The 16,850-nt window shown below is 38.7% G+C and overlaps 2 protein-coding genes and 1 pseudogene across 2 annotated transcripts in view; 1 reads left to right on the top strand and 2 right to left on the bottom strand.

Moving 5' to 3' along the window:
• The first annotated feature begins 1,847 nt into the window (after window positions 1–1,847).
• On the top strand, window positions 1,848–2,048 carry LOC131929268 (uncharacterized; annotated as a pseudogene).
• Window positions 2,049–2,247: 199 nt separating this feature from the next.
• On the bottom strand, window positions 2,248–9,052 carry LOC131929219 (uncharacterized). Its single transcript, XM_059285339.1, has 6 exons — window positions 8,935–9,052; window positions 7,911–8,027; window positions 5,980–6,203; window positions 3,700–3,925; window positions 2,815–2,862; window positions 2,248–2,464 (listed from the first exon to the last, which is right to left on the bottom strand). The coding sequence occupies exons 2-6, from the start codon at window positions 7,951–7,953 to the stop codon at window positions 2,403–2,405; spliced, it is 603 nt and encodes a 200-aa protein (XP_059141322.1). The 5' UTR covers window positions 7,954–8,027; window positions 8,935–9,052; the 3' UTR covers window positions 2,248–2,402.
• A 1,787-nt stretch (window positions 9,053–10,839) lies between these two features.
• LOC131929217 (dual specificity protein kinase splA-like) overlaps window positions 10,840–16,850 on the bottom strand; it is a 28,248-nt gene continuing 22,237 nt past the window's right edge. The window contains exon 2 of the mRNA XM_059285337.1: window positions 10,840–16,586. Coding sequence (XP_059141320.1) covers window positions 13,123–16,338 — 3,216 coding nt within the window. The 5' untranslated portion in view covers window positions 16,339–16,586 and the 3' untranslated portion in view covers window positions 10,840–13,122. The remainder of the gene's footprint in view (window positions 16,587–16,850) is intronic.

Raw genomic sequence — 16,850 nt, forward strand, 5'->3', positions numbered from 1 at the left:
CTGTCTGTGGACACAATGACCAAGATGTAGACCTAATAAAGGTAGTGTGGTTATATAAATTATGTTTATTGTTAGAATACTTATTTGTGTATTCCTGCTAGTGCTGCATGTGCACACTAGTTAGGTTAAGTATTTATTTAAGTATTTATTGTTGTACTACTTATTGGTACTTGTTGGCAGTACTGTGTACTGGCCGCAACATATTTTATTGTACCCGCGTATGTTGTAGCCAACACGTGGTGTTATCATGAATGTAACTTTTTCTTTACATTTGTTTTAGGGCTACAGTCTTCTCTGTTTTCTTTTTGGTTTTCCTGTTCGTTTGGTATTCATCTGTAATCGTCGTACTACTGTTGTTCTACATCGCCGTCATGGCTAGATCAAGCGATAAATCTCACCTCAATATTCAACGATGTCATCCTCCAAGACGACAATGCAAATATTATCACCGCCAGCAAAGGGGTTGCGCCCTTGGATGATCCCCCTAGGTCGAAAGACCCGGGGAGGAGCCACTTGGACTACGGTTCGGGTGGCTTAATGAAATCCTGGGCCCAACCCTTTTCAGCCAAGTCAACAGCAACAATGAACCTACCACAAGAAGAGTGTCCTGACCTGTTTCCAGTGGAAACACCCACCATGCAAATGAGTATTATCTCAAATGGCCAACCAAAACTGCGAGGACACATAATTCGGCAGCTAATCAGCAACCAGCAAATCCACTTACTAAACTGTGGCAGAGCGGACACATGGTTCTTCTCATCGCTAGCTTTTGATGTCACCACGATGCACAACACTTACAAAACACACGACCCATACACACTGTACTTCACACTACACGAAAAAAACAAAATCAATGGGACCCTTAGATGGGTACCCCCCCCCCCACACACACACACACACACTCAACAACGCCACTGTTGTGCAAGCATTACGCCCTTACAGCAACAAAGTACCCCTCATAAGCGCAATCCCATACACCAACAATCGCAGGTTCACTATATACACCGACAACCCAACAACCATCCCACATTACATTCAATTAAATTACAAAAATAAATCACTGAACATTTCAATAGCAATTGTTGGAAGAAGGCAAGCGTGCCAATCCTGCTCCTCAACCCTACATTGGACCAATCAATGCCAAGAGTTCAACCTAGAGTCAACGCCCAAGGTTCAACCTTCAGCACAAAATACAGCACCATCAGTACCACAAGCCCAAATACCAAGCAACCAACAAAAATCTCCAACCAAGGATGCAGCGAAAAACCCAGAGACAACGCCCAAAGAGCAACTTCCAACACAAAAACCAGTGCCACCGGCACTGCAAGCTCCAACACCGAGCAACCAACAAGAATCTACGACTAAGAGTGCAGCGGAGTCTTCAACAAGGGAAGCAACTACACCTCAAAGCGCGACAATAAGGAACCCAAACAACCTCAGCCCGATTTCAGAAATGGACATCAATATAAATTCAAAAAGTCTAAAAACCGAAAAATTGATTCATAGTTGCACACAATGTAAATTTTGCACCCAGAAATACAACTCGGTCCCGGAAGTTGAAGCGCACGAAACCAAAAGGCATAAAAAGGCCAAACAGTGTCCTATTTGTGGGGACAAAACAGTCCACATGAACATACTCGTACACTACAAGGCTGTTCACCACCACGAAACAGTATACAACTGCAACGTTTATACCGTATGCCTCCCATTAGAGGCTATGCGGGTGCATGCAGAAATCCACACTCAACATCCAGACGCGAAGAATTACTAGTTACTGTTTAACTGTTTTGTATAATAAAAAAAAGTATCTGTTCTTATATATAAAAAAATATCTGTTCTAAAAAAAAAAGAAAAAAAAGGTCTTGCCGGGACATTGAGCAAAATTGAACGGCACGAAAACCATGATGACGAGATTCAGTCACTTCCTCTGAGCGTGAAGTTGACCTCGAGACAGTCACAGCTTGAGTGACAGTCTCAGTAGGTCTTTGATGATCGTTCCTCTCCTCCCTCAGCGGGGAGTTGGAGGAGGATGTGACAATCCGATTGGTTTCTCTCTATCATATGTAAAGAATGGTTTATCTAGCAAATGGTGCTGCCCACCACAAAGCTTTTTCATGCAGCAAAAAGCACATTCGCTCTCCGACGACTCCATCCATTTACATATCCAATAATTTTAAAACTTTAAAATGATAAGCTAAACAGCAACATAGACAATTAACATTAAATTATATGTTTGTCAACTGGCATTCGATAATACTTATTACAATTTTTAATGTGACTCAATTTTTTAGGTTAACATTGATTTTAAAATTAGTATGCTACTTGGTAATCTGTAACCTTTTGAATGAGTCGAACCCAGTAACTAAATGTGGACAATATATTTTATTGCAGGCTTTATGTATTTAAAATATAACTTCAAACAGGCACAAGGCAAGTAAGTATGTCAGTGATTGATTGATTCCTTCTGTGAAAGAAATAAAGAGGGAAAAAAATTAATTTGATTTTTTTATGCTGAAGAAATGTTTCTTTCTTCGGTAGCTGTTATATGTACTGATAAAAGCTTACAACTGTTTATTTTTCTTTACCGTTTGGCTTCATTATCTCTATATTTAAAGCAAAAATGAATTATTCACAGGTTATTAAATAAATACATTAAAAACTATATTTACAGTACCGATTTACACAGTGCTGTTAAAAAATATTTTAATACATTACAATGGGTAAAGTCGTAATCAAGATAAAACAGTTTAGTTTTCACAACTCGCTGTATGCACAGCTGTCGTCAAATAAGGAAAGGTAGTTTAAATAAATTACCTGCTAGCCTTACATCTCCATTAGTGGCAAGAGTAGGGTTCCAGTTCTCTGTTCAGATGTATATATATATATATATATATATATATATATATATATATATATATATATATATATATATATATATATATATATATATATATAAAAACTTTAATAATGATAATAGCTTTATCTATAATATTTTACTGTATTTTCTGTTATGGGGGAGCTTTATTAAAACGCCATGCGCGTTTTAGCCTGAGTCAAATCAAATCTACTATGCATGGCAAAAAATTAAAGTTACGTCCCTTCCATGTCCCTTATAGTAATAATACATTTGCTAGATTTATTCGGGTAATTACGACTGCTTCTGTGGTCGTTAAGTGAACTAACTTTGACCAAGGCTAAAATTTAGCAAAACATTTTTTAAAGTGCAAAAATAAGCATTTGTAGGATTTTTATTTTTTTCTGAGGGGTATTCATGCTTTTTTACGCAGAGTTCTATTTTTTTTAAAGTTGTTTTCTAACAGCATTTTAAAATTTTTTTAAGGATGGTTTGTTACTCGGTGTGGGCTTTTTATCCAATGCTGCCCTAGATATATTTCTCTTTCATTTAATTTATTCTAAAATCTTGTCTAGTTCTACTCAACTACGTAAAGATCACTACTCTTTGTATATCGTATGAAACTATATTAGAAGAGAAAGAAATAAAGTTCAATAACCGATCGAAAACCAATGGTGAAAAATCAATAAATGATCGAAAACCAATAGTGAAAAATCAATAAATGATCGAAAAACAATCGTGAAAAATCATTAAATGATCAAAAACCAATAGTGAAAAAAAATCAATAAATGATCAATAACCAATAATCGACATCAATAAATGATCGAAAATATGAAACCGTTTACCAGGATGATTTAGGTGGTTGAAAGCGTTGCTGTAGGCGATCACACTTTTTTCATCCGGCGGCCGGAGCGAGAAACTCTGAAAGAAAACCAGCCGGATCCAAGGTTTCTCTATCCCCAAGGTGTTGATCGCGAAATAGCTGGGGTCGCCAGGCTTGCACGTGCATCGGTCATTGAACTTTGGCCCTTCTATTTCACAAAACTCACAGACAGTCCAAACAGCGCAGAGCTGGTACGTGAGAAGGTGAAAATTAGTACAATAAAACAGTTTTTTGTTCACGATGAATCATTTTTGTCACGTGATAATGTTAGTGAGAAGGTTTTTAAAATTAGTACAATAAAATCGTTTTTGTTCACGATGAATCATTTTTGTCACGTGGTAATGTTATTGAGAAGGTTTTTAAAATTAGTACAATAAAATCGTATTTGTCAGTAAGGTATCGATTTTGTTATGTGGTCATATTAGTGAGAAGGTTTTTAAAATCAATACAATAAAATCGTGTTTGTTATCAATTTATCATTTTTGTACCGCGGTAATGTTTGCAGTGTTTCTTCCAGAAATTTTTCTCCGGGGGGGGGGGGCGGAGGGGGGCACTTGATATTTTCGGTGGGGGTGGGGGCGGTCAACATTTCCCGGGGGCTAAGTTTATGTTTGTGTGTGTGTGTGTGTATTTGTGTGTGTCTGTGTTTGTGTGTATGTGTGGTGTGTGTGATTGTGTATGTGTGTTTGTATGCGCGGTGAGTGTGGTTGTGTCAGTGCTCAGATGTGTGGGTGTGGGTGTTTGTGTGCGTGTTTTTCAAGTGTTAGTGTGTGTTTGTCTTTGTGTGTATGTTTTTACGTGTGTGTGTGTAAGTGTATGTGTTTGTGTGCGTGTGGGTGGTTTGCAATTGTGAATGTGTGTCACGACCCAATTGTCCAGCAACTAGTGTGTGTGTGTGTGTTTGTGAGTTTGTGTATGCGCAGGTGCGTGTGTAATTATGTAAGTGATGTGCAATTGTGAGTTTATGCTTGTCTGTGTGTGTGTAGTTTTGTTTGCATGTGTGTGTGTGTTGGTGTGTGTGTGTCTGTGCGTGGTGTGCAAGTGTGAATATGTGTCACTACTGTTGGTCCAGCTATTCTCCCACATGTCTGTATAATCACATTTTCATCCTTGAAATATCACATAAATTTGTTATGTTCTAGAGTTTATTAAATGCTAAAAAAACAAGCACTTTGAAAACAACTACCATAAGTCTATGTCAGCTGATATTTTTTTTTTAAATTCTTCTTAGCCAATGAATTGGTATTTAATTTTCATACTTAAATTATTACAAATGATAATGTGTTTTATGATCACTACAGTCATTAACACTGTTGCGAAAAATATATCTTCATATTTACTCTAAACAGAATTACAATCATTTTGTAACGTAAGTAAACTTTTAGAAATAGTCCATTAAAATAATGCTCTGGTATATTTGAGAAATTACCGCTTTAAATAGTTATGTGACATTTTGACAAATTACCTTTTTTTTTAAAAAAAAAAAGAGTTTTGTGATATCTTAACTAATTCCCTCTTTAATACTGTAAATATTTTAAAAAGCTACAGCTTTAAATAATACTGTGACATCTATAACAAATTACTTCTTTAAACAGTTCTATGATAATTTGACAAATTACCTTTTTAAATAGTATTGAGATATCTTTAACTAATTACCGCGTAAATTAATACTGTAAATATTTAGAAAAGCTACTAATTTAAATAATATTGTGATATCTTTGAAAAATTACCATTTTAAAATAACATTTCGATATATTTTACTAATTACCGCGGTAATTAATTATGTAAATATTTAGAAAAGCTCCTGCTTTAACTAATATTGTAATATTTTTGACAAATTACCTTTTTTTAAAAATAGTATTGAGATAGCTTTAACGAATCACCGCATTAATTAATACTGTAAATATTTAGAAAAGCTACTACTTTAAATAATACTGTAGTATCTTAACAAAAAAGTTCTGCTTTTAATAGTTCTATGACATTTTGACGAATCAGTGTTTTAAATAACATTGCGATATCTTTAACTAATTACCGCTCCAATTAATCGTGTAAATACTTAGAAAAGCTACTAATTTAAATAGTTCTGTGAAATTTTACCGCTTTAATTAATGCTGTAAATATTTAGACAAGCTATTGCTTTAAATAGTTTTGTGAAATTTTACCGCGTTAATTAATACTGTAAATATTTAGAAAAGCTGCTACTTTAAATAACATTGTGACGTAAAGACCACAATGCCCATACCGATTGCCACATGTAGAAGCGGTCACAATGTCCCAACTTGTCCGCGCAGAATTGGGCCACGAGAATGTGACACGGTGCTCCCGTCTTGAGAGGGACGACCGTGTCGTAGGGTTGCCAGAAGTGACCGTACACCCGCCCGGTGTAACGGCAATCGAAAACCTTACAGTCCTTTTCGTGGCCTTCGATCTTCACCAGGAAAGAATTATTTCGGCCCTGGGTAAGGTCTGTAAAGGTAAGTTTATACAATAATTTCAACACCTATGGCGTATTTTTTAAAATGTAAATAGTAGAACCGAAAGACTAGTTTTTTAACCCGATTTTAGCTATTATAAAGAAAGCACATCATCTCTTCTGTCTGAAGAGGGGTACTATGTATTATAATATACTTGATGCCATCTACTAATCAATGATGTACTACAGGGGCGTAGCGAGGGGGGGGGGGGCGGGGGTGCGGACCGCACCGGGTGACACCATTTATGGGGGTGACACCAAGGCAAAAAATAGCAAAATATATAGAGAAAAACTCGAGGGGGGGTGCAAATCGAAAGTTTGAGGGGGGGGGGGTGCAAATCGAAAACTTGAGGGGGGGGGTGCAAATCGAAAGTTTGAGTGGGGGTGCAAATCGAAAACTTGAGGGGGGGTGCAAATCGAAAGTTTGAAGGGGGAGGTGTGCAAATCGAAAATTTGAAAGTTTGTCCCTGGGAAGGGTCTCTATGCCTCTGGGGGGGGGGGGGTGACACCATTAAGTGCCGCACCGGGTGACACCCGACTCGCTACGCCATTGATGTACTATAATGTACGTGAAGCTATCTACTAACCCATGTTGAATATGATGTACCTGATGCGATGTACTAATCCATGATGTACATGATGCGACATACTAATCCATGATAAACTATGATGTACACTATGCGACCTACTAATCCATGATGTACATTATGCGACCTTACTAATTCATGATGTACTATGATGTACATTATGCGACCTTACTAACCCATGATGTACTGTGATGTACAGTATGCGACCTTACTAATCCATGATGTACATTATGCGACCTTACTAACCCATGATGTACTGTGATGTACAGTATGCGACCTTACTAATCCATGATGTACTATGATGTACATTATGCGACCTTACTAATCCATGATGTACATTATGCGATCTATTAATCTATGATGTACATTATGCGACATACTAATCCATGATGTACATTATGCGATCTACTAATCTATGATGTACATTATGCGACCTACTAATCCATGATATACTGTGATGCACATTATGCGACCTACTAATCCATGATGTGCCATGGTATAAATTATGCGATCTACTAAGAACTAGGTCAGATTAGGTGGACCGGTTGTCTCTTAATGGGATGGCGTGGTTGGGTGAAAGAGCGCACGATTACTAATCCGAAAGTCTAGAGTTCTTTCCCCATGCAATAGTATCAGGAAATCCCCAAATCCACCAAAAATCTGATGGGTAATCGAGTCAAAGAAAATGAAGAATACTGATATTGTGCTGACCAAATTATGTCTTTAAATGTCGAATATAAAACCTATAAATTTTACCTTTTCTTCTAAATGGACATTAATTTCTGTAAAGAAACTACAATAATGAACCCAATACTTGACTTCAATACTTGTTTTATCTACAAGAGCAAAGTTTTAGCAGCGAGTACTACCCGACGACGCGTTCCCACTAGTCAACGCATACATGTACTTGTTTTAGACGCGTATCATTGTAAACAATATTACTACTAAAATTGGCACTTTAATTTACCATAGTGTTTACTATTTAGCCACGCGGTCTATAGGTCTGGGCTATGTAGAAGCAGTAGACATACAATTACAACTGTGAATAAAGGAGTACAATACTGATAAGTCGTTATTTTAATTAACTGTATATTAAGGCACGTTGTAACTCACTATATAAAAGTAGCAAATAAGTCACACATAGGATCAGAGTCATGCTTGTGACATATGTGGCTACCCTGTCCCACTGCTTGACTCTTCTGTCAGTGGTGTAGGTGAGGTAGAGTTAATCTGGAATAAATTTTGCGCCGCTGCGAATTAAGTTAGAACAGGAACGAATAGACCTTACTGATTTAAACAATAGGGATCAGTGTGGCTGTTTAACGGTGCAATAACAAAAAGACTTTAAATTTAACCTGTGATGTTTTGAAAAATATTTTTAAAACTTTAATTTTTATTTTAATTTAAAAATCCTTTCGTATGCACACCGTCGCCAACTCATGCAATGGACCCCAAATAGTTAGACGAAATGGCTTCCATAATTATCGTGGACTTAAGGACACACAGGTTTTCGTCAACATTGCCACTATGGCGGCCGTAAAAAGAAACAACTTTAAAAAGAGTGAAATATTTGAGAAATCTAATATTATAAGAATCCATGGTATAAAAAATGAAAATGCAAAGAACTTACAAATATATGTGTGTTTAAGGCTAAATTTCTATTTTTCATTAGCCTGAATTGAAACCTGAAGTCTAACTTGAGTTATTTTAAAAACATTGATTGGTTGTATAGAAACTGATCGATTTTCAGGAAACCCCACTTTGTAGTAAGTTGAACTCAATACTTTGCCGATTAAATCTTTTTTAAACCCACTGGATCCAATTATGCCATGTTATTTATATTTTCATTGAAAAAATTAAAATTAATTGTTTACCTTGGGCCTTGGGGTAAAGCGAGACATTAACATTAAAGTTTACCTTGTGGTATTAACATTAAAGTTTACCTTGTGGTATTAACATTAAAGTTTACCTTGTGGTATTAACATTAAAGTTTACCTTGTGGTATTAACATTAAAGTTTACCTTGTGGTATTAACATTAAAGTTTACCTTGTGGTATTAACATTAAAGTTTACCTTGTGGTATTAACATTAAAGTTTATCCTGTGGTAAAATGAGACATATTAACATTAAAGTTTACCTTGTGGGAATAGAATTCAGCGTTATAACCCGATGTATTGGGGAGAATACAACAAGCAGAATTGTTATTTAACACAGACACAAACAGGTGGTGTTGACTATACAAGACGGATGCTTATTATCCCAGACAGCACCTTACAGAACTGCTCAAAATGTGTACAAAAGAGTTAGGGAACTCCCGTAACAAATAGATGTGCAATTCAAAACGCCCGTGTAAAATTCACAAACAGTAGTTTCAGACATTTGAGAGTTCATTACCGCGATATATAGAAAGATATTATGGTCAGCATTATGTCCAGCCGCCTTTACTTTCCTTACATAGGTCAGGTATCCATCAGAGCTGGGTGGACATCCTACAGACTACAGTTCAAGATTCGAACTCAAGACTTTCGGGTTAGCAGTCGAGCGCTCTTACCAATAGAATAGAATGCCTCATTCAGTGTACTTATAGGCTATACATGCAGAGCTGATGCTGCATGCGTATCTATATCCGTACAACATATCACTACATATTTATTTACAGTTGAACGTAGGCTGAATAGATAACAAAGATCGCCTCCATTTTACAATATGTATTTTAACAGTCGTTCTTGACAACTATAACATTTACGAAAGTGTACCTTGTGAAAATAAATAATAAATAACAAGCTTCAGAATGTTACTTCACCAGCTAAAAATCTTTGTCGGGCGTAAGCTGTGGTCAACACAATAGCCACTACTTGTATTTCCTCTTCTGTCTGGTATTTTGGTATTTGTTTCTCTTTATTGGAAACTTATTCTGTTCAACCCACTAGTTTCTGGTAGGGGCTATAACTGTTAGCGGTTTAGCTTGTGTTTAATATCCTGACTGGTGTCCCCTTATGCCATAATACTAAATTTAAAACTTCAACATAATTCATATAGCTTTATAAATATTCAGTGAAATATGAGAGCATATAGTCAACATAACAATGTATATGCATTTTCTTAAAAGTCACGAGTTCGAACCCTCGGGCAGATGAGGCTCAATCTCTCCCAACACTAAATATTAAGAACGAAGAAGAAGAAGAAAAGAAATACAACGAAGTAATAAGCACAATTTAAAATTAAAATAAACACACAAATTTTATGTTTACTTTATTTCAGTTTCAAAGACATTATTTTTATTTTTAAAAAAACACCAAGCTAATAATATACATTGTTCACAGACCATTGTTATAAATTGAAAAATAAAGTAATTTTACACGTTTTCAATACATGTTCGTTATATCTATAAAAGTATTAAATATTTGATAGACTTAATTAAACGTTTATTTTGCTCTGGCTATGGGCGTTGGTAGAAAGTTTCGCTAGGAAGGTGTCCCGTTTATTTATCTTGGAAAGGCATCACTGAGTGTTCAATTTAGGGGACTTGATTCACTACATGAGCTCATATAACAAGGGAATTGATTTAGTACCCCCCCCCCTTTCAATCATCATCATGTTTTCCAGTTCGTGCCCAAGCAGTGTTTCTTTCAGACTTTTTTTTTCGAAATTTCCTGGGAAATATGGGGGGGGGGGTCGGACACTGGTAAAAGTGTATATTTTCTAAATAAATTCTATTTCGTTGGTAGGGGGGGGTAGACGTTCTTCATAGAGATGCCTGAAAGAAACTTCCCAAGACACAGGGAGCAGATGAAGTAGAGTTCGTTCCAACGACAGTAGCACACAATACCCAGCCGATTTGGTTTCCCTAAAGTGAGTCAGGTACACATCAGAGCTGGGTGGGCTCGGTGGCGTCCTACAGACTCGAGACTTTCGAGTTAGCTGTCGTGAGCTCTAGCCCCCAACCACACCATCCCCTTTCCCTTTAATAACAATTAGCAATTTTTTAATACTCAAGGTGGGGTTGATGAGTAGTCACACACCCTCCCACCCACCCCCACCCCTTTCAAACTGTAACCACAAACTGTGGGCTCTGTGTTAAATACATCCCACTAAAACAGCTTATAATTGAACTAATTAATTAGTTTATGCCATATTCACACTGTCACAATTAGAACGTGCAATTAGCTTCGTATGTACAAAACCCGTTTTTTTTAAAAGACTACTGAATATTGCTCTAAGAGCGTGGAGAGTCAGGGTAAATCCGCAACACTACTTTTTGAAAGAAGGTCAAATGTTGAAGTTAACATTAAATTCAATTCAAATATTGCTCGATTTGAAATCATCTAAAAAAAAATTTCCCCAAAAAAATTGTTTAAGCATATTTAACATCACTCAGATTTAAAAACAAAATTTGATTATTATATTTTACACTTCAAAATTTAAAAAAATAAAAATGAAACATGTATACACATACCTACATCAGGTAAAATTCAAGTTTTATGTGTGTGTCTGTGTTTGTGTGTATGCCAATATATTTTACATACAAATATTTACATATATACATATTCTTTAATATTATTCTTAAAAATTAATTTAAATATTGTTGAAATATTTATACAAATTTATGTCTCTTTAATAAAAATTTCGAAATTTAAAACTTCATACTCTAGCAAACATTGACATTTTTTTTTAAATTAAAAGATTGAAAATAAAATCAATAATATAAGAGTCTTTCACAGCATTTTGGTGGGCTGGTCAATTTTCCCTCGATAATTTATTTGATTGATGAATCCATCAAAGCATTTAGGTGGGCTAAAATAATACCTTGGGTAAACAAAACGAGAATCAAATCAACGTATTGTATGAATGAAAAGTCTGTTTGCTAGAAGAGTTCCATTCATTCATTGGACAATCAGACATTTGGTTCTTAAGCTCAGTGTCGGCTTCACATTTATTTTCGCTGAATGCAAGTAAGATTACTTGTCCATAAACATACACAGATGCAGTGGCTTAGCCAGTAGGAATTGAGGGATGGGAATTATACGTCTGTATATATATTTATATATATATATATATATATATATATATATATATATATATATATATATATATATATATATATATATATATATATATATATCGGCTAAACTGATATCTAGCCCCACCCACCCGCGCCACATTGGCAAAATCTTACCCGAGCCACTGCACACACACACACACACACACACACACACACACACACATACAGGTGTATATATAAACCAGAAAATGTTAGCAAATAAATTACGTTGCCTGATTAAAATATGTAACCATGTGGCGATGCAGCAGTTTTAAGAGAAGGAGTGCTAGATATGTATTAGAGAACCATTTTCTAGAACCATCCTGGAAGCTGTCCCACATCTGGTGCTTGCGGTTTGTTATTTAACTCTCGTTCCTTGTTATCACAGCGACCATATTTTACCCTCTAAACTGTGCTATTTTCGTCCATCAGGGGACGCAACCTACTACCACCTGTAACAAGGCCGATAACTGTTCTAATAGAAATGTCAAATGAAGAAGAATCAAAGGCCATCGAAGCCCTTGTGAAGATGATCAAAGTCCGGTGGTCGAGCGAGAGAGGAGCTTTAAAGTTCAAAGGTCACGTGCTATATTGGTGACTGTTAGTCCACCAGTATAAGCTTCTTTTCGATGAAATAAGTCTTGAGAATCCTTTAGAGGAACTGCGTATAAATAGTTTTCTGTATTTTCAACTCGATTTGGCTATTTAAACGGGTTGCTTTAAAAGTAAACAAAAGACATTTTGTATATTTTTTTTCAATAGTGGCACTTAGAAAAATCACATATTATTATCCATGAAGATTAGTCCGCCGTCACGTGAGAATTCTGCACTTATGATAAATATTATTATAATAACCCGATGAATTGAGAAAAATAGTACACAGTGAAAATAGTGCGTACGCAATACAGAGTATTCCAGATGTGTATTGAAAATAGTGCGTGCGCAGAGATACATTTATTTAATAAAGTCATCTTGATTTATACACACAGTATTATATTTATCAAGTGAAGTGTATTCCATCATTTTAATAGTAAATAGTGCGTGCGTAGTGATACATTTACCCGTAAAGAGTAATTTGTCGTGTGAGCAGAAAATAGTGAGTGCGCTGCGTTATATTTATGCAATAGAGAGTATTCCAGGATGTATACAGAAAATAGTGTGTACGCAGTGATACATTTATTCAACAAAGTATCCTGGATGTATACAGAAAATAGTGCGTACAATGAGTTAAATTTATCCAACAAAGTATCCTGGATGTATACAGAAAATAGTGCGAGCGGAGCCTTACACTAAGGTTGACAGCCTGTCGCCCTGCTCATCAGAGATGATGTTTGTGGCGAAGGGCGTGTCCAGCATCTGGGCGATCTCCACGGGGGAGAGCTGGACGGAGCGGTGCCGTGTCACGTGACCGTTCGGTTCGTAGAGTTGACCGTTGCCCGGGTGCAGGTGGGCGGCGTGGGGGTAGGAGTAGGGAGGGTTCGAAATCTGGTCCCTGGCGTGCTGGTCGACTGGGTAGTCGTGTACCACTGAAATATGAGGGGTGAGGGGGTAGCTCTTTGGTGGGGTGTTGCGGTTGTTTCCTGTGTTGGATGTGAAGTTGCTATCGTAGTTGTAGTTGCTGTTGTTGTTGTTGTTGTTTTCTTCGGGGCCAGAGAAAGGATGAGCCGGCACATGACTAGTAATGGTGATTGGCCTGTAGTTGATTTTGACGACTTGGTTCTGCGTGATCTCTGGGTATGCCGTGTTGTCTTTGTTGGTTTTTGCCGTTTGTGGGATGACGGACCTCATGTTTTGGTACACTACGCTGGAAGCCGACGGAGGCCTTTGGTCTGATGTAGCTTGACCCATCTCTTCTTGGAGAAAAACATCCGTTTGTTTAGGCGTATCGATCCAATCAGAACCCGAGGATTTGTTCAGGGAGTCTGAAGTTCGACCTCTCGACATCATTGATTGATTGACGTAAAGAGGTTCATTGTCAATTATCTCATCAGTCTGATCCGTCCCTGTATTCGAATCGTCAGCGGATCTATTCAGAGGGATAAACTCTTGGTTAGAGTTTTCCAAAGAGAGTGACATCCCTTGATGTGTTTGAAGTTTCCGGGCTGATTTGGCGTTGAATTCAATTTGCTGGAGTTCCGTTTCTGAAGAGTATCCGCTGGATTGTCTTTGGAAAAGCGGTCGATCCGAGATTGGTCTTTGTTGGAAGTTTATTCTCTCTTGGTCTATAACCGAAGACATTGGTGTATGTCTTTGGAAGGAGGGTTTGTCTGTCTCGTATAAAGCAGAGTTGGGTAAAGACGTGATGCTTGACCATGTTGTTGGAGGGATGCCGATGCTGTGGTCTGCGCGAATTGGCTTAGGTGAAGATACCCCGGCTAAGGAAGACGGCGGCATTACGATCCTGAGTTTTGGTTTGGGTCTCGGAGATTCTTGAACGTACTGCGGGCTGGCGGGTGCGTGTGAAGCGCCTGGCCAAATATTGCTGGGTGTTGAGTTCAAGCTTTGCCTGCTTGCCTCACCGCTGAAGCCATTTTGGCAACTCATAGTTGGAGACGCGGGTGTCGGTGGCTTTTTCTGGCCAGAGAATAACTTGTATATATCTGCAGACGAGGCGAACATATGTCTTCTGGAGGCTTGAAGACACAGTTCAGATGTCGCTCGAATTTGTTTCTGTAGTTGCGGGATATTTCCTAAGTCTAAAGACGTCCTTTCGGCTCGTCGCATTTTCTCCGATTCCAGTGGAGCGTCGTACATGCTCTCTGGCTGCCAGGAGTATCTGTCTTGGTGAGTCGGGGTCGCGCGTGCTGAGGATGTCAACCTTGACCTTCGCAGCACCGCTTCCGGGTAGCCGTCGACCTGTTGGTCGGGGTAGATCTGACTATTCCCGCGCGACTGCCGGGTCGAATCGTAGACGTCCATGGACGAAGCGTACATCTGTTGTTGGTTGACGTACCGGTTGGTTAGAGAATGGACCGGCGGCTCGGGTTGTGGAGGAGGTTTAGGTGAAGGCTGATATCTCGGTTGTGTCAGGCGCTCGTACACATGCGACTGGGGTTGTTGTGACCAATACTGGTCGTTGTGCGGAGGGTAGTGGCTCCTAATCCCGGCGTGGGGCTGCGTGACTCCGGGTACCCATGACGGATCCTGGTATCTCAAATCTGGCATTGAACTCATCATCTGACTCTGTCGGGAAACGTGTTGGAAGCTGCTTCTGTTTTCTACTCCTTGAAAATCCGCCCTATCCTGTCCAGTATCTTCCACACCGCTGTACATAAACTGACCAGAACTTGAACTATAACTCCTTGTCTGTCCTCGATTTAAAACTGTTTCATTCTTCCCGTGAACCAATCCAAGATTTTCAGTTTCAGGATAATTAAATCTACTCATTTTCTTATGCTGAGCGGGGGAACCAGTCCCGATTTGTCTGTTGATATCCATATCAAACACGTCATCGTTGCATAAATTTGTAAACTTTCCACGCCCGGCTGGGTCTATATTATGCAAAGGTATCTCTGAATCCTTCTGAAAGAAAGTTGTATAGTCTCTCCAACCATCGCCGTTTAGATGGATTGACGGGGACGCCATGGCACCGCCTTGAGAACCTTTCTGAGAAACGTGATCTCCCCGGGGGCTCGGCGTGTGATACCCATCGCTCCCCCGGTCTGGGAAAAAAGAAGAACCTTCGTTCGACACCACGGCGACTGGAACCGCTCGGAAATATCCTGCGTCCGCGGACTGCGGCGTGGCGTAGTTTAAAGCGGAACCGAACCCAGGGTTCTCCACTGTTCTTTTGTTGTATCGAAAGTCCCGGGGACTCCCTGGGTAGTCTTGAGAATCCCTGGTGTAGCCCATAGCTCCGTTTTTTCCAAAACCGCGGTCTCTGTAAGGACCGGATGAATCTTCTTCTTCTATAGTCGTCAAAGCACGCAATCGGTCTTCTAGACTAGTGTTGTCAGGGGATTCTAGAAGTAGTTCCCGGCGTTTGGCTGGGATTCCGGAGTGTTTGCTGATAGGGGACCTCGCTCCGATAGGATTGGGTCCCTTTTCTATTGGTCCACGCTGCATAGCTGGTTGATTGTTTATGCTGTTGTATGAGATATGTTGATTATAAGGTGGGGCGCTGTTAGGGTTGAATGAGGCGCTGTTAGGGTTGAATGAGGCGCTGTTAGGGTTGAATGGGGCGCTGTTGGGGTTGTAGGAGGCGCTGTCGAACATGGAGAGAGATGAGAGGCTGGAGGACAGAGGGGAGGACACAGAGGACAACGTGTTGGACCGGCTGTCGGTGCAGTACCCATCGTCCGGACTCAACGCCGGCTTCAGCTGTTTGGTCGTGCCGGCTGCCGGCTTCAGCTGTTGACTGGTGTCGGCTACCGGCTGACGAGAGACGTAGTGGTTTGGGTTGCTCCGCTGGGGCGTGTCGTCAAAGGTGAACCGTCTTTGCTGCGAACCTCTGAGTAGACCGGCGGCGACATGCTCATTGGGGTCTGTCATCATAATCATGATAACCAAGGGAGAACACCCGTTTGTAGTCCCGCAGCATGAAGATTAGATTTACCTGCCCTTGCTTGTTGTCAAACAAATCTCGTAGATATCAAGCACCTTCCTGTGTAAAGTTTGACGACAACTGCTTTGCACAGGAAGTAGATTTATCTCCCTAACAAAATACTTAATTTCTGGCAGCTTCGAACAAGTTCGATGGGCACACTGCAGAAGTTAGGAAACCGCCAAGAATTCTCAAACGTCTGCACCTGGTGAGTGAGTTTAAAATATAATTATAAATTTGGCACTGCTCACTTTTAAATTTAAAAAAAAAATATGTTCTAAAATTTTAACACATGTAAGTCTTTACATCTAAATAGTTTAAACGTGTTATTTCTCATTTTACATTACGTTTTGAATTCTCTATCATATTAGTTTGTAAGAAATTAAAAATAAAAACCTTGTAAACAATTAAGTCATTGTTTTTACAAAGTTAACAGAAATGTATCTTTATTAAAACGTAATTAACATTG

Source organism: Physella acuta, unplaced genomic scaffold (assembly GCF_028476545.2).
Source record: "Physella acuta isolate Inbredline_101_S28 unplaced genomic scaffold, ASM2847654v3 ptg001600l, whole genome shotgun sequence".
Lineage (NCBI taxonomy): Eukaryota > Metazoa > Mollusca > Gastropoda > Physidae > Physella > Physella acuta.

Coding starts and splice junctions, on each gene's coding strand:
- LOC131929219 (XM_059285339.1), bottom strand. CDS start 7,953: ATGACTCTGATCCTATGTGTGACTTATTTGCTACTTTTATATA. Junction 6,204..7,910: donor TTATTTGCTACTTTTATATA/GTGAGTTACAAC, acceptor TTACCTTTACAG/ACCTTACCCAGGGCCGAAAT. Junction 3,926..5,979: donor GCTTCTACATGTGGCAATCG/GTATGGGCATTG, acceptor CTCACGTACCAG/CTCTGCGCTGTTTGGACTGT.